The 18935-nt window shown below is 42.4% G+C and overlaps 1 protein-coding gene across 1 annotated transcript in view; it reads right to left on the reverse strand.

Annotated features, from left to right (window-relative positions):
• Nucleotides 1–18935, reverse strand: part of SYNE1 (spectrin repeat containing nuclear envelope protein 1) — a 513156-nt gene that overhangs the window by 407628 nt on the left and 86593 nt on the right. The window contains 3 exon segments of the mRNA XM_073627830.1: nt 9558–9722; nt 14396–14533; nt 14960–15067. Of these exon segments, the coding sequence (XP_073483931.1) occupies nt 9558–9722; nt 14396–14533; nt 14960–15067 (411 nt within the window).

Raw genomic sequence — 18935 nt, forward strand, 5'->3', positions numbered from 1 at the left:
CCATAGATAGATCCACACTCCACCACAGGGATTAACTGCTGACACCACCAACATTGCCTTAGTTCTGCATCTTTATAAGCGCTGTTTTTTCTTCTAAAATGTGAGTTTTTTACCTTCAATAAACGAATTTTAAATCTTTTATACAGTATCACACTATGTATCTTTACATTTTTTCTATATACATTGGATGCCTGAGTGGATCTATCGCCTATACTATATATAATATTCGCAAGCACCCGGGCCACCTGGATTGACGCTTACGCAGCACAGATACCATCGTGGATCCCCACAGTTACAAGCTAGATTGACCCAGTGGGTGTACACCCATCTGTGTCCAATCTTTCTGGTAAGCCCCCAACTTAAGAGGTGGTGGATCTTCTATCAACACACACTTAAAGTTTCCTCACAAATTTTTGGTGCTATATATTCTTTAAGGACTTTCTAACTTTTTTGGACTGTATAATAAGTGTATCATTGGCACTTTTCTCTGTATTATGGACTCAATGTGTATTACTCCCTAAGGATTACTATACACATTTATGTACCGTATACATTATGTTAAACTATGCACATGAGTATTGATTATGTTCATAACTGTTAGTGCTACACTTTTCTTTATTTGGACATAAGATGTTTAACCGTGATGTAAAAAGAAAGCGTTCCTGATGATTTTAGATGTGACAAAACGCATAGGGCGGAGCTTACCCTTGTGGCGTCACCACGCATACTGTAACCAGGAAGTGGTTGGATCGGGACTGGTATTCTATTATCAAGCGCTTGTTGTTTTTACCTCTGTGAGTGGCTAGTTATTTTTTTTTTTATTGAATATACAGTTTTACACTATGTGGGCCTTCCCGATTTTCTTTTTATATTACAACTGAACATCTTATGTCTTTGCATGGGAGGTTTTGGTGACTACAGGTGGGGATTCAAAGGTGATACAAGTTCCCCTACAGATGGCATATTCATTTACAAGCTCTCATGACTCTTTTCATATAAAGGATCCATATGTTCCGGTAAGAGTCCTCTGTATTCAAGGTGGTGGCACACTTGGGTGTTGAAAATATCTGAACAGAAAGATTTCTTTGCATCACATTTTTTCTGATTTGAACTTATTTGAGACTATCATTTTTATTCCTTTTTAATTTGTATTCTTTATTCATCAAGATGCATTTGGTTTCATTTTCACTTGTCACTTGTATCGATGCAAAGTAAATTTACATGTTTATACACAATTTGTCTAATTGTTTTTTGCTGCTGCTCTTTAGTCTGTCAGCAAGATTTCTGTTTGTTTATAATATTGTTACTACAGGAGTTATTTGGAGGACAGTTGCTACATGCTATTCAGGCTATTAAACATGTCAAGACTCAAAACTGTGTGTGTCCATGAAATGGCGGCAAACTATGATACCTGAAATTTTTCATAGGTGAAAGTCTTTACAGGTTATCGTTGTTGAGTTTATTGCGAATGATGGCCCTAAAATTATTACTATCGTTCTGATGTTTGCAGTGTTATCTTACATGCGCGGTGCAATCAAAGTTTACACATGTAGCCAGGTGCCCAACGGCTCTGTGTGCGTATCCTTCACCCTCTCACCCACCCACCACCCTTCCCCAATGTGTTGTTGGCCGAGTGCCCAGTTGTGTGTGTTCAGATGGCTTCAATCCCTCTCACTTTTCACTTCCCTGCTGTGCTGCTGGCTGTGAATGGAGCAGCTCTGTGTAACATCTCCCCTGCTCCTTACCCTCCCCCCCACAGTGGCAGTGGAGAGCTTACAAGTAGGAGATTGAATGATACGACAGGTGCTAAGGATCAAGGTATAAGGGGTGCTGCACAATGCAAGTGAATGGAGGCTAAAAGGCTGTGGACCTTACTATTCAAAATTCCCTGTATACAGACAAGGAGAGAGCAGGACTTTTCCTGGGCAAATCTGCAGAGATTGGGCCAGATAGTCCTGGGAAACCAGTGTGTGTGTGGACCTGTTTCTGTGCATGCCTATACAGAGAGCAGAGCCTGGTGTACAGAAACTGGATCTGAGTATCCTTGCTGTGTCCTTAGAGGACAGAGCCGGTGAGGACCAGAGTGAGAGACTGAGCCACAAGGGGGTCTCTGTGTCATGGGACCAGAGCTGGGGAGACCCATTGCTATGTGTGCCTGCATCAGTGAGGACCTGATCAGTAAGGACCTAGCCGTGAGGACTGAGACTTTTGGGACAGCAGATCACCAAGTGAACTGGACCGGACCTCTTTTGAGCCAGGAGTAGTGAGCAGAACTAACTAACCTAGTCCCTTGCTGTACACAGTAAATGCCTATAGAGACTGCCCCTTACTTAGTAGCCCATCAGCCATCCATTGCATTGAAGGGACAGCATCACATGCACCACCTTACAGAAGGGCTCCAATGATAGCCAGATAAAATTGACAATTAGGTGCCAGGTACTTTGCATTCCTGACAAATGGGTAATGGGTAATGTCCACCCACTATTGGGGCTGTGTCGATGTGACACACGATGTGTCATGCACACACAAGGACCTTTATTTTATTTATTTTTGATTGGCTAATGCTGATACTTTTAACCTTGTTTGCATCAGTTAAAGTTTGGTTTAGCATAGATGCAGTATAGTTAATTGCCATAATACAGGCCAGGGTTCACCCTATTTAGCTCTGCATCTTTAAAACATGTTGAGTTGCCTGCCTACTGGTTTATGTTTTGTGTTTGACTTGCCTCATTAAAATATCTTTACTTTATATGGTTTATAAATATGATATGGTGTTGTAATATACTGACACTTAACGTAGAACTATAGGCAGAACTTCTTTTTTTCTTATTTTGGAGTAAGGGAAGGTTATAACCCCTGTCAAATTTTGTTTCGCCATCCCATTGTAGAGATTTCCCTTCACTTCCTGTCCCATAGCCAAACAGGAAGTGACAGGAAATCATGGCATTTTAAGGCAATTCCTTAGGGACCCCCAGGTCACCGGAACTAGTGTCCCAATTGGAATATTTGGCCTCAATTTTTTCTCTGGTGACAAATTTGGGATTTTCTTTTACTTTCACTTTGAATGATAATGGTAAACAGGACAAATTAAGAGGGTGAATCCTCTTTACAGGGGCACAGACAACAATATGAACTGACAAGCATTCTCATTCCTCTCCACTCTATCCAAAACTAAACAAAAAGTTTTGCCTTTAGTTATACTTTAAGTTACACAGGCGTGTGCCACCTTCAATCTATAACCAGGTATGTCAGTGGGGGGCCAAGCAGTTAAGGGAGTCGTGGCAGAACAGAGGTTCTTTGGTTCCTTGGGGGGTATTGCTACATGTACGTTTGCAGGACATATACGTGAGATTGCATTTGTGTGTATGCATGGGGGGGGGGGAAGGGGGTGCTTTAAATATATTGTTATCACAAGGGGGCTAACAAAACACTATGCAATAGCTTTGGGCAGGTGACAGGTACGCTTTATGGAAACATTGGGGTCTATTAGACCCCTGATGTCTCCCCTGCCAACCAATGCCGCTACTCTAGCATGATCTTAAACATGACTAATGCAGCTACTCACGATCACATTAGCTGTTCCGTGGCTGTAGCAGTCAGGGAACGATAGCTCTGAAACCTAAAGTGATGAAATCATAATCGGTTCCAGCTTCACTTGTCACAAAGGAGATGAAGAAATGCATGTTCCTCCATCTCTTTTTCCTGGCAGGCAGCCTGTAGTGGGAGGACCTGCAGGGCCCCTCCCACAGCTCTGCTCTGTGCGAGGATTACGTGTAGCCCAGTGATGATGTCACCACTACTTTTACATGGTAATATCTGGGTTTGAAAAGACATTTGGTGGACACAAAGTGAAATGGATTCATATCCTCTGTGGTTATTGAGGAATATATTTTAATGAATGATTTTGCACCTGGAGCTCAGCTTTAATGTTTGCATGCAGGGCCTTTCTGGTTATACTATGGGGTGTGCATTTCTGCTACAGTATTTTACTGTATGATACATCATGCAGACAATTTGCATGACAGCTGGTCTCAGAACAGAGTCTCTTGCCCAACAGGTAGTTACTTCTTCCCTTCCTGACCCACAACAGTTTTCTTTATGACACCAAAGATAGGAGCTCATGCAGACGGTTCTGCCCATAGCATTCAATTTGATCCAGCTGTTGCATTTTTTATAGGGAAGTCTTTAAAGACAATTATCGTACTAGCAACGTAATATTATTTCTTTGATCTAATGTGTTAGTACTATTACATTTAATTATATAATTCTGTTAGGCACAATAATGCCTTTCTTTGAAATACACTATATTACCAAAAGCATTGGGGCGCCTGCCTTTACACGCACATGAACTTTAATGACATCCCAGTTTTAGTCCGTAGGGTTCAATATTGAGTTGGCCCACCCTTTGCAGCTATAACAGCTTCAATTCTTCTGGGAAGGCAGTTCACAAGGTTTAGGAGGGTATCTATGGGAATGTTTGACCATTCTTCCAGAAGCGCATTTGGGAGGTCAGGCACTGATGTTGGACGACAAGGCCTGGCTCACAGTCTCCGCTCTAATTAATTCCAAAGACATTCTATCATGTTGAGGTCAGGACTCTGTGCAAGGCAGTCAAGTTCCTCCACCCCAAACTCCCTCATCCATGTCTTTGTGGACCTTGCTTTGTGCACTGGTGTGCAGTCATTTTGGAACAGGAAGGGGCCATCCCCAAACTGTTCCCACAAGTTGGGAGCATGAAATTGTCCTAAATGTCTTGGTATGCTGATGCCTTATGAGTTCCCTTCACTAAAACTAAGGGGCCAAGCCCAACCCCTGAAAAACAACCCCACACCATAATCCCCCTCCACCAAATTATTTGGACCAGTGCGCAAAGCAAGGTCCATAAAGACATGGATGAGAAAGTTTGGGGTGGAGGAACTTGATTGGCCTGCACAGGGTCTTGACCTCAACCCGATAGAACACCTTTGGGATGAATTAGAGCAGAGAATATGAGCCAGGCCTTCTCGTCCACATCAGTGTCTAACCTCACAAATATGCTTCTGGAAGAATGGTCAAACATTTCTATAGACACACTCCTAAACCTTGTGGACAGCCTTCCCAGAAGAGTTGATGTTGTTATAGCTGCAAAGGGTGGGCCGACTCAATATTGAACCCTACTGACTAAGACTGGGATGCCATTAAAGTTCATGTGCGTGTAAAGGCAGGCGTCCCAATACTTTTGGAAATTTATGCAGAATGGTTCAAGTTGCTAATGGCCACAGCTGCTCATAAAACATGTAAGTGGCTGTAATTCCAGCAGTGGTGACACTAAGTGGCCTTAAAGGGAATGTATATTCTTCAAAATGTTTTTTAGCTAAACATTTAAAATAGTCAGAAATAATCTCATCAATGTGTGGTAATTAAGAAAAAGAATGCTGTTGAAAATTTGCAGTTAAATGTGTGCATGGGGCGGCCATATTTGTTCATTGTATACGTAGGCTTCCTACTTTGCATAGTTACACAATTAATGTGAATTACTCTATCTCAGTGTGAATTAAAGCTCCATCTCACCATACTAATCTCTTAATTAAACAACAAGTTCAAACAATGAACACTCTATGTTGCAAATTTCTTTTCTCTACAGCAGGGGTCTCCAAAGTTTCTAAACAAAGGGCCAGTTTACTGTCGTTCAGGCTTTTTGGGGCCAGACTGTGGGCAGTGGGAGTAGAAAATACCCCAGTGTTAGTGGGAATAGACTATGGGGTTGATTTGCTAAAGGGAAAAAGACTGTGCACTTTGCAGTTGCAGTTGCCCTCTGCAAGAGCAGTTGCTCCAGAGCTTAGTAAATGAGCAGAAGCCCTGCTGACTTTCATCACCCAATCATGTGCAAGCAAAAATGCAGTTTTTTTTAATTTTCCTTGCACAGGATTGGGTACTTTTTGCAAAGTCAAGCCTTACCTCATTTACTAAGCTCTGGAGCAATTGCACTTGCAGAGGGCAACTGCACGCTGCAAGGTGCACAGTCTATATTTGCCTTTAGTAAATCAACCCCTATGTCTCAGGCTTAGTGTTCACTGGGATTTAAAAAATGACATAACGCTTGTGCCCAGTAGATGGAGAATATATATATATATATATATATATATATATATATATATATATATATATAAAATAGTGGCCCTTCACTGGTGTCAGTGGGAGCAATAGTGCCCCATCCTTAGTGTCAGTGGAAGGAACAGTACCCCATTGTTTGGTGTCAGAGGGAGGAACAGTGTCCCCTCATTGGTGGCAGTGGGAGGAATAGTACCCCATCGTTGGTATCAGTGGGAGGAATAGTGCCCCATCATTGGTGTCAGTGGAAGCAATAGTGCCCCATCATCAGTGTCAGTGGAAGGAATAGTGCCCCATCATTGGTGTCAGTGGGAAAAATCGTGCCTCATCATTGGTTTCAGTGGGAAGAATAGACCCTCATAATTGGTGTCAGTGGAAGGAATACTGCCCAATCTTTTTTATCAGCGACAATGGTGTCCTGTCTGTGTCAATGGGAGGAATTGTGCCCCATCATTGGTATCAGTGGGAGGAATAATGCCCAATTGTTTATATCATCGGTGGGAGGAATGGTATCCAACCGATGGTATCAGTGGGAGGAAATGTGGCCTCATGTTGGGGTCATTGGAAGGATTGGTGCCTCATCAATGGTGTCAGTGGGAGGAATAGCACCCTATCGTTGGACAGTGGGAGCAATGGTGTCCCGTTGTTGGGGTCAATGGGAGGATTGGTGCCTCATCAATAGTGTCAGTGGAAGGAATAGTGCTTTATATCAGCGTGAAGTACAATGCCCCAAGGGCCAGATAAAGGCAAGCCCCCTGGGCTACAGTTTGGAGATCGCTTCTCTACAGCAATTAACAGAGACAGACAAATTATTTACACTGAAGCAACAAAACTCCCTTTGTGGCTAACCTAAAAATCATTATATTTAATACAATAGGATAACTGTGGAAAAGAAAGCATATAAAATTGTAAAAACCATAAAAAAATATTTAAAGGCTTATATTGCAATGAAAACTCAAAATATGTATTTACTGAAAATGTTCTATACATTTCTTTAAATCCTCTACACCGGCAATCTGCAGATGAATGTTCTCAAGCACGATTTCCCACACAGACAGAATATTAATCTACAACTCATCTGAGAACTAGGAAATAAAGGTCTCACACTAAGGACTTAAAACCAAACAGCATGGTTCTTGATCATGTGATCATCGTTTAAAAACAAAGCTGTCAGTTGTAGTTGTCACTGTGCCTTTTTCCTTATGTTGCACAGACAGACACAGCAACAGCTGCAACTGGCAACTATCATTGTACACTACAGCATAGAAAAAAATATTTAAAAGTGGTACCATATGCCCAATGTATTTTACCTTAATATGTTCTCTGCATTAGACCAAAAAACACCCAGGTAATTTTTTACAGCCCCCCCATCCCCAAACACATACATATGACCTGTTGTCACCACTGCGAGTCCCCACTGATCCACACCACTTTCCCGATCTTGCAGGTTCTGGAGGTGGATACTGAGGGTAGCAAAGCCATAGGGGTTGATTTACTAAAGGCAAATAGGCTGTGCACTTTGCAAAGTGCAGTTGCACTCTGCAAGGGCAGTTGCTCCAGAGCTTAGTAAATGAGCATAAGCTCTGCTGACTTCCATTATCCAATCATGTGCAAGAAAAAATCCTGTTTTTTTATTTTCCTTGCATGTGATTGGGTGTTCTTTGCAAAGTGAAGCTTTACCTCATTTACTAAGTTCTGGAGCAACTGCACTTGCAGGGTGAACTGCACTTTGCGAAGTGCATTGTCTATTTGCATTCAGTAAATCAACCCCATAGACTCCTACTGCCGTCAAATTGTTGGAAGGTGGAGGGAGCAGGGTAGTAGCTTTCTGGGCACTGTGGGGTTGATTTACTAAAACTAGACAGTGTAAAATCTGGTGCAGTTCTGAATAGAAACCAATCAGCTTCCAGTTTTTTTTTTTTGTCAAAGCTTAATTTAAAAAGCTGAAGCTAGAAGCTGCTTGGCTACCATGCACAGCTGCACCAGATTTTGCACTTTCCAGTTTCAGTAAATCAACCAATGTGTGTTATGGATGCCCACAGCACAAGCCAGGAACGTGCACAGACGGGTGTCTTGTAAGCAACTAAGGAGACACCTGCAAACTGGCAGGGGGGCTGGCAAGGGGGCTGGCAGCTTAGGAAGAACCCCAAAGACAAAAGAAAATAAAAATCAGATTAAGTTTGGACCTCCTCTAAAAAAAAACAAAAAAACAAAAAAAAAGAGTTTAATATCACATTAATTATTGTTTTCTGACAAGTCAAAAAAAATACCAAAAAATGCATTTTCGTCCATTTGTCAGCTTATAATAAAAAATGAATAGAGGATTTATTAAAGCACTGTACCAAATGAAAATGAATTTGTCACGAGAGAACAATGGAGCCTGCCATTGTTGACTTTCCTTTAGAGTTGTTAGTTCCTTGGCTGTCGTGCAGATGCTTCGTTTTTAATGCTGTCTGAGTCTGTGACCCCAAACAAGCTTAGAGAAAATGGGTTTGATTTACTAAAGGTAAATAGGTTCACTTTGCAAAATAATTTGTCCCAGAGCTTAGTAAATGGGGTGAAATTTCACTTTACAAAGAAAACTGAATCGCGTGCACAGGAAATAAAACAAAACAGCATTTTTTTCTTGCACATGACTGTGGAACTTAGAAGGACTTCATGTCATTCACTAAGTTTTCCTTTGCAAAGCGCAACTTGAACAGCCTATTTGCCTTTGGTAAATCAACCCCAATGAATTTTGACACTTTACAGCATGCTTGTTCTGGGTCTCTGACTCAAAAGTACTAAAGTCTGGCAACTTAAGCGGAATTCCAATCAAAAGTGGAACTTCCACTCATTTGGCACCTTTCGGCACCTTTGACAGGTATTCTGTCCCCACTTACGGGAGTCTAGGCCATCAAAGCTTAGCTCCCTCCTCCTCCCTCCTCCTTCCCCCGGCGGGCCAGTAGGAGAGCACAGCGGTGCCTCGTGCATGCGCAGTAGGGACCCGACGTGAAGCTACACCCGGCAGCTGAAGGAAACATCAGCTGCGGTGCTGACATTGCTGGACTCCATACTGCAGTATGTGTAGCTGCTGGCTTTTAATTGTTGCAGGAGTGGGCGGACCTCTGCTTCATGTCTTCAGAAGTAAGCTAGCTATGGCCACCCCCATACTTCTCTCATGACAGATTCACCTTAAATATCTATAGGTATTTTTATAAGTATGTCCGTAAAAAAAAGGAAAAACTATTTAGCCAGGCAAATTTGTCATAAAGTTATAGTTGAAGAGCTATTGTCAAGTTACTGCGTGTACTGACACTGCTAAATTGGTTCAGGCATCCAGTTTTTAATGATCTATGGATGGTAAAAGAGGTCTAAGATAAGACATAACCCATCTGATCCCAATACAGTTCCACTACTACTATTGGAAGCATTTTTGTTTTTATTATTTGTGCAACTAGGGCTGAAAATAATTATGTGTTATTTACCTTGAGTTGCTCTAGTCTTCTGTGTACAATATTTGCTGTTTCGTCATGAGATTGCTGAATGATAATTTCTTCCCTGAGTGCAACCTCTGCTCGATATAACCAGGAGCCAATAGTTCCCAAAGGAGCTGGTAGGGATTTATCAAGTTGTACATGCCAATCAAGAATCTGAAAAAAAGTCACATGAAACATTATTCTTTATACTTTCACCAGGCTCATGGTATTTATGCAAGTAAAAAAAACAAAATCTTTCTGACCACTGTGAGCTACTGCATGTACCGGGCCTTAGAACCATATTTGCAGAATCAGCATAGTTTACCATTAATTAATTGTTAACCCTTATTGGCCAACTCAGGGAATTGAAAATGAAAGCTTTCCAAATAGGTCAGGTATCTTTGACAGGCATTGTATTAGTACTATATTATACTATATTGGATTTGACAACAACACATTTATACCCAAAACAGCAAAGAAATACTTCAGTTTTTTTGACACACAAGTTGTATGCCTTGTTGTAAAATGTTCAGGTTCCATAAGTGTTTTCTGAAGTTTACAATACAAGGGTACAAACATAAACCAGAATGTGTACATAAGAAGAATCACACTTCATGCTAGAGTTTTAGGGCCATAGTATGGAGAGAGAATTGGAAGCGCCAAGGGCACAAATAAAAAAAAGTAATCGAATGAGTCGAAAATAGTATAAAACAAGAAACCTCATATTTGGGTAATCAAGGTATACCAACAAATAAAACAGGTATCCAATGTAATGAAACGTGCTGAAAGTGGGTTAAAACTGTAATAAAGGTTCATACTAAGGCATTAATGCATGTAAACATGTGTTTGGTTGGTCATCCAAAATGAGGGGGAAGGGGGCCTCCTTGGAAATCCAAGGCCGGGCAAAAAAAAAAAAAAAGGGGGAGAGGGGGAAGAGTCGAAGAAAAAGGGTTGGGGGGGGGGGGATTGTGTAAAGTACATAGGGGGATACAATTAAAGAAGGGGAGGAAAGGGGGGGAACTCCTGGAATGCTATGTTGTGGTTATCCAGTGCTATACAGTCCCCAACATTAGGGGTAAAAGTAACCCAGAGATGTAACGCTCTGTGATTGAGTTGAGAGTAATCTATCCACGGAGTTCAGATTTCCAAAAACTGGTCATGTTTGTCTTCCATTATAGCTGTCAATTTTTCATTGATCATTATGTCGTTCAGACAAGTTTTGACTTCCTGAAAGTTCAGTGAGAGGGACGTCCAGGAGTGGGCAATAGTTTCTTTAGTGGTACTGAATATGAAGGCAATTCATTTTGCTGTTTTTTGATGTACAGCCTGAATAGGCTTGTTCAAAAAGGCCTCAACTGGATCTTTTCATAAGTTACAGCGGGGGACCGTATTTATTAGCGTGTGCAACCTAATCCACAGTCTTTGTATCTTTGGACACGTCCATTATATATGTATCATCATTCCCTCTTGTCCACAGCCCCTGAAGCAGAGAAGAGAGTATCCAGGGACATATTTAGATATGCGAGCAGGGGTCAGATACCAACGCATTAAAACTGTATAAGAGTATTCCAAATCTGATATATTTCTGGAACTGATGGCTGTGGAGGAGATACCCTTCCAATCGTCTTCCAAAATAACTATGCCTAGCTCTTCCCCCGTTGTAAAATTTTAAAGGCATTATAAACTTTCCTACCTACACCTTGTGCTTTTGCCTAAACAAGATGTGCATTAATCATGTAGTTTCAGGGTGTCTTCTTTTGCACTGTGCACACAGCTTATAGTAGAGTAAATCTTCACATTCCAATGTCAGAAATTTGTGCTTGTTTGAAATATGAGGAATGGCACTGCACAGGTTAATGCCTGACCTCCATCAGTAGTCTAAGAACTGAGGATATGTAGGTTCTGCGATAAGTAGTTTCTTCCTGTGCTCTGAGCCCACCCAGTTGTGTGAGAATAGCAAATGAATATTTGCTAATCTCAAACTGATCCGGGTCCTGAGACCTGTCACCCAATTGGCTGAAAGGACAGGCGATCTTATTGGATGCCTAGGAGGTGAAGGGAGGAGATGCACGGCAGAAGCCGACGTGATGCAGAGGAGGAGGAGACACCCGCCACCCATCGCCTGTAGGAGAGCTACCCGCCTGGAACCTAGATGGGGTAAGTGTGGGGCTGGATGACCGAGACCCCCCCCAAAATAAAAACACCAGCTGTCATTGCCTGTTTCTTTGATGAATAGGGATAAGTTAGGTGGAATCATGCACGGACATAGGGGATCAATGATATTACAAACTGCAGCCTCAAAATCACCCATTACAAAGTAAGGCAAAAAACAGCTCAGAGAATGTAACTACACTAATATCTAGTTAAACCAACAAAGGCATTTGACAGTTGAAAATCTAGAATACGTTCAAAATTAGTTTCCATGTGTACCTTGCTCAAAAACACAGTAATTGTGGGGGCTGGCACAAGTTTCTTTGTAACCCCATGAATCTTTAAATTGTTCCCTCCCTCCCTCAACAGTAAGTCTCTCCAAGAAAAAATTGACCCCCCCCCAGCAAAAATAGATCCCCCATCAGCAACAATACAGTAGACCTCCACAAAAAAATAATAGACACCCTGAAACAGTAGATCCCACCAGTAACAATAGATACTCCAGCAGCCAGCAACCACAGACCCTCTAGCACACCCCAGCACCCCTAATGGAAGGAACTAGTGGAAAAAGACTGTTGATGTGAAGAGAAATCAGGATAATTGGGCATTATTTGCTGTTTCCTCCTCCTCTGACAGTTACAACAGTTCAGTTTGTTTCCATTTGTAATATTTCTTTTGACTAGGGATTACATCCTTATTGACAAGAAGATAGGAAATCTGATTCAAACAGTTGAAATGAAGTCCAATCCAGTCCCATTAAGGCCCTTTCACACTGGGGCGGCGTCGGCGGTAAAGCGCCGCTATTGTAAGTGGCGCTTTACCGTCGGTATTCGGCCGCTAGCAGGGCGGTTTTACCCCTCGATAGCGGCCGAGAAAAGGTTAATAACCACCGCAAAGCGCCTCTGCAGAGGCGCTTTGCCGGAGGTATAAACGCGCTGTCCCATTGATTTCAATGGGCAGGTATACACTCCGCTCCTTCACCACTCCAAAGATGCTGCTAGCAGGACTTTTTTTCCCGTCCTGCTAGCGCACCGCTCCAGTGTGAAAGCCCCAAGGGCTTTCACACTGGAGAGACAGCAGCAGCACTTTCGGGTTGGTTTGCAGGCCCTATTATTAGCGCAATAGCGCCTGCAAACCGCTCCAGTGTGAAAGGGCCCTTAGTGCTGGGCACACTGACAAAGTAGGGTTGCTGCTTGGAGTTCTATTCTGGGAAGTTATTTTCTGTACACAACTTAAGTGGTCTCAGATGAGCCTCACTTTTGGGGGTCCTGTGAGGTAGCGTGGCTTTGCTGGTGTGTCATTTAGGCAAGTACCAACTTTCATTTATCCCATGTATATTTAAAGCAACTTATTTTCACCCCACTCTTTTACTTAGCAAAATGTATGTTATCATGTGAGAATACATGTTCTACAGTCTTATTTTAGTCAAATTAGCTGCCCCTGCACTGCAAGGGTTAAATATCCATTTAGGTCTAGGGGGTTGCAAAAAGCAGTTTTACCCGCATAAACCTCCTCTCCCGCAGGCTTTCTCTAGGCTGTTGCACTGGCTTCCATAGCCTCTTCTGCCCCTATGTCCAGCAGTCGCAGGTCCTTTGTCGTCATGAATTCCATAGCAGAGCCCACAGCCTTGCAGTCTAGGTGAGGACAGTTCACTGCTGGAGCATAAGGGAGTAGAGAAGAGCGCCAGCTGCTGGGGGAGAGGAGGACCTGGGTGCATTTTTTCTATTCCCAGGGGATGAGCTTTAAAGTGGATGTAAACCTGATTCATTAAATTTGACCTATGCACATAGATCTGTAGTGTTTACTTATCTCTCTCCAAAGCCCTGAGTTCCATGTGTTTCTGCTGTTCCTTTCCTCTGTTATCAGCATGATAACTTCTAACAAGTTCTCTCAGAGGGGAGATAAAAGCAGCTGGAAATTTGTGGCATAGGAGGTTGCTAGAAATAGATTAGCAGAGAGCTTGTCTATGCACAGCTCTGGAAGTATCTTCGTTCTTCTACCTATGTGGAGAGGGGGTGTGTGCCTTTCCTCCAATCATCTGTCTCCCAGTGTAAGCCAAGACTACACTCCCAGTGCTGAATGAGGAAGTGAAAATTCTAACACCATGTAAGAATTCTAAAGAATATAGAAGGGGAAAGACATCAGATATACAAGTAAAACTTATGTAGGGAGATTTCTTTCATCCCTGTGTATCATCTGAGGCTGTTCACTTCACTAGGTATGTGTGAGGGTTTACATCCACTTTAAGTCAATCACTGCCAGGCAACCAGCATTTTCTTTGTTAGGTCATGAATTGTGACCCCCATGCTTCCTTGCAACATGTCACTTTAAGAGTGCAAGGTGTTAGGTCATGAATTGTGACCCCCATGCTTCCTTGCAACATGTCGCTTTAAGAGTGCAGAACAGGAGTGTTGGGAAGATGGTAACGTTGGAGCCATGTACAGGGTGGGGGGTAATATTTCACCAGGATTAGTTGCCACATATCTGTTATTTTCTTTTTGATGGCTGCTCACTACATAAATGCCAAGTGCGTTCATTATATCCCATTTAGGACAAATGTCAGCGCACTCTACCAAACAAGCTTTTCACATGAGCAAATCATAACTGAATATCAAATAAGAATATAGAAAAAAGATAAAAAACAAGACCAAGTGCATCAATAATCTGATACATATACATTACAAAAAGTAACATACCCTTGCTGAAACTTTATCCCATGCTTGCTTCAGCATTGTCTGATCAAGTGATAATTTTCCATCTTTGCTCAATGGCTGGAGAACACTTTCAACTTGCTTCTTTCTCATTTCATACTGGACTCTGTATTGCTTGAATGTCTACAAGTAAAAAAAACGATAAAGATTACATTTAAGAAACAATACAATAAAAATTAAAACTAAGAAAAAGGAGAAATACTCATTACTCAACCTAATTTGTATATTTGTTGAATACTGTACTTCATTTCAAGAACATAAAAGTAAACTTCCAAATTCATATTGTGGACAGAGACAGCAATAAAACCTGGCAGAGTTTCTAAATCTTTCAAATAAAAAATATGTGTTTAAAGCTATAGGTGTCCCCTTTGTTGCATAGGAAGTGGAGAGAAATCTCACCACACAGCAATAAAACATGCAGAGTAAAAAAAAGTTCTGTCATAATGCATTGACTATAGGGTGCTCATTTAACCATTTTAACTAGTAGAATACAGACATATGCAATGGCAATTCCAGATAGATCAAGATAATAGAGGCATATTCTTATACCTGATATCTGTCCTGTAAGCTGCTTTCTACTGTTTGCGCTCGGGTGATGTCCCGTTCAAACTGTTCAATCCAAACTTTTAAGTCTCGAAGCATCAGTCTCTCTTCCTTCTGCCAAAAGCATAAAACAATCATATCATAAACATCCTCAAAGGAGTATTATCATGAAGAAAATATAGATTGTATCCTTTTGTGGTGCTCTAGATCCTCTGGTTGACCCCAGGGGTGTCAATAAACCTGAGCTTAAACACTAACACAACCTTCAGCTACAGTAAGTCACATCTAGAAACATACAGGGACATCTTGTTAGAAATGGCTAAAGTTAGCCAAAAAGTAGTAGATTTATGAACATTCATACAAACATTTGTATGAAAATTCATATTAGTACATTTGATGACGGATGTCGAGCAAACGTACTAAAAGCGTTTGTGTCATTTGGCCCCCTGTAACACCTAAAAAACCTGGCTGATCCTGCCATTTTCTCCCCACCCCTCTGTAAACTGACCACGGTCGATCATGTCTCTTGAGACCAGACACCGTGGTCAGTTTATGTGCCTCTGTCATCAGCAGCCTGCTATCTGTTCTCCTCTCTGCTGCTGTGTCCTCCTCCCCCTCCCCTCTCTGTCAGTGTGTAAGCCGCCCCTCCCCCTTCCTGCTGCTCTCATAACACTAACCTGTACACACCATCAGCACTTCCTCCTATTGCAGTGTCCCCCTCTGTGAATGATTTATAAATATAAATGCTGTAAATACCTCATTTAAGAGCCTAGATTGCGAACCCACATGACCAGCCAGCTCTCTCCTCCTCTGCTCCTCCCCTCCTCCTCCCCTCCAGACTGACATCAGCAGAGGAATCTCAGCCCTGCCCACTTCATCTCTCAGAGGAGGAAAGGAGAAAGCTGGCCAGTCATGTGATCGCAATCTCAACTGTGAAATTAGGTATTTGCAGCATTTATTTTTATAAATAACACACAGAGGGGGATACTACAATAGGAGGCAGTGCTGATGGTTTATACAGGTTAGAGTGACTTAACAACCACTTTAAACATCTTGTTTGCGTTTAGCATTTCATTTTTGTATGAATGAATGTAATTTCCCGAACAAACAACACATTCACTATTAGAAATTCATTCCTTTGAGAAATTTTCCATCCTGCTCCTTTTTCTTTTCTTTTATTTTTTTTGCTGATAGCATTTTATATAGCTAGTTGTGTGTGGTTACAGATTTACGATCTTTTGCGGTACCAAACTGTGGTTTAGGAAAAGGACGATTTACTGTATTATGTTATTTACTTAACTGCTTCCTACTAGGCCAATGAATACAAACTGCCGGGTGGAACAAATATCGATCTGGGAGACTATACCCATCCATCCTCCCAGATCTGTGCCTGATCCCCGATCCAAGTACCGAGAGGTGGTGCCCCGCCTGGTACAATGTGATCGTCATTCATACAGCCATTGAGAACTACCGTGATCTCTGTGATTGATCACAGAGATCACATGGTGCAGGGCCAAGCACTGCCTCCCTGTACCATGTGATAGCTGTAGTCAATCACAGAGATTGCAGTAGTTCTCAGTGGCTACAGGAATGCAGCCAAGAACTGGCGGAAATTATTGTTTACACAGCCATCATGACAGTAAAAGCAAATAGCGGTATATTGCAAAAAATCCAAATCACTTCCCTAGAGTAGTCACTATGGTAACACTGCATTGCATGGCTCTGGTGACAGGATGTAATTTTAAAAGAAAAGTAAATTAGTGTGGCTTTGACTCTCACCAGGGCAGCTTCTATGTCAATGGGAGAACAAAGATGTGCTTTAACAAGCAAGCGATCTACGACAGACTTTTGGTACATGAGAATAGTATGTAGCAGTCTTTTGTTACAAGTGGTCTCTTGCAATCTTCAGTAACATGCAAACAGTCTTTGACAGTCTTTTATACCATATGCACAGTCTATAACAATCTTATGTTACATGCAAGCAGTCTGTCAAGTTATTTGTAACATGTTTGTAATAGTAGTTTTATAACTATCTCTGTTGATCTTGAACATTTGAATTATAGAAGCAGATTGCCGGAAGGGTCAGCTGTTCTGCTACTGAAAAACTAAATCAAAACTTTTGTAAAAAACAATTTTCCCCAAACTAGCCCTACCAGGGGTGGAGAAAGTATTAAAGACTGAGGCTGAGTGCGCCCCGGGTAACCAGATCTGCGGCCGGGACAACTCGCAGCCATTCTAAGCATGAATTACTGCTCAGAAACCTCGTGACTGCACTCTCCGCCCCCAGTACCTCCCCCTGCAGTTTTTCAGCCTCTCTCCTGCAGGCTGCTGCTTGAGTGGGGGGGATGGGGATGTGCCTTTTCCCCAAGATGACGCTCGTCTGGAAGAGGGAGATGTGTGCAGCTGCTGAGCAGAGAGAGCCGTGTGAAAGTTCCGCTAGCACTACATTGTGGATTTGTTTACAGGCACCTCTATGCTGAGTCTGCTGAGTTACTGCAGCTTAGCATAGAGGTGCTGTTAGATGACAAATGACATCTTCATCTTCTTTTCATGACAAGTGAGAAATTGAACTCATTAAAAGATTATGACTGCCCCCTGGTGTATGCCCTCCTGATTCCCCCAAGTGTATCCCCTCCTGATCCCCCCCCAGTGTATGCCCTCCTGATCCCCCCCAATGTATGCCCTCCTGATCTCCCCCCCAGCATATGCCCTCCTGATCCCCCCAGTGTATGCCCTCCTGATTCCCCCAGTGTATGCCCTCCTGATTCCCTCCAGTGTATGCCCTCCTGATCCCCCCCAGTGTATGCCCTCCTGATCCCCCCCAGTGTATGCCCTCCCAACCCCCCCAACGTGTGACCTACTGTTCCCTGCACACTGCCCTACATCCTACTTACCTCTGTACACCACCCTACATACTACTGACCTTTGTACACCACCCTACATACTACTGACCTCTGTATACTACCCTACATACTACTGACCTTTGTACACCACCCTACATACTACTGACCTTTGTACACCACCCTTCATACTCCTGACCTCTGTACACTACCCTACATACTACTGACTTTTGTACACCACCCTACATACTACTGACCTTTGTACACTACCCTACATACTACTGACCTTTGTACACCACCCTACATACTACTGACCTCTGTACACTACCCTACATACTACTGACCACTGTACACTGTATTATACAATAAATTCACTTCCGTAAGCAACACCTTATTTTCAGGCAGTACCCCTCCCGAGACTAGACTCTGGATCTGCCCCTGAGCCCTACATTTCTACACTGACTTGGAAAAAGCTGGTAATGGTCATTCCTATTTACCACACTCCCACCAACTTTTTTCTACAGTGCACTGTGCATGGTACTGGCTCTTGATTCCAGTGCAAGGGTTCCTAATTTGGGGTGCACTGACATGGGTTACAGGGGGGGTCCGTGAGGGTCTGATAAAAAAAAATAGCATTTACTATACAGGCCTTCCCCTTGTCCCAGTCAATGGTTTCCCCTTGAAAGAAAATGTACCCTAACACTGCTTATATCGCCAACCGCTTAAGCATCTCTTGACTTGACTCTCGACTCGCACAAGATGATTGTATTTAATTTTTGTAATGAGTGGCCATTACTTTTTACATGAAAAGGAGTTTGTTTTTTGTTAAAATTCTTTACTAATCAAACTTTATGTATGTGAATTATGTATGAGGCAATCAAATTGCATGCAAGGTTGTGTTTATGTGAATATTCCTGGGGAGGGGGTTCTTAGCTTTCATCAGATTCTTAAAAGTGTCAATGACTCAGAAACGTTTAAGAACCACTGCTCTAGTGGGTCCCAGAAGTGACATCCCCCATAGACTTATTATGGGGCTTCCGTTGCCAGCTGCCTCTTCTGCACACGCCTACACAGCTCGGCGTGGGACCGGATCGGCTGCAGAACAGGTAAGTGCAGTGATTTATTTGATTAACAGGGCTTGA

The sequence above is a fragment of the Aquarana catesbeiana genome, linkage group LG04 (assembly GCF_042186555.1).
Source record: "Aquarana catesbeiana isolate 2022-GZ linkage group LG04, ASM4218655v1, whole genome shotgun sequence".
NCBI lineage: Eukaryota > Metazoa > Chordata > Amphibia > Anura > Ranidae > Aquarana > Aquarana catesbeiana.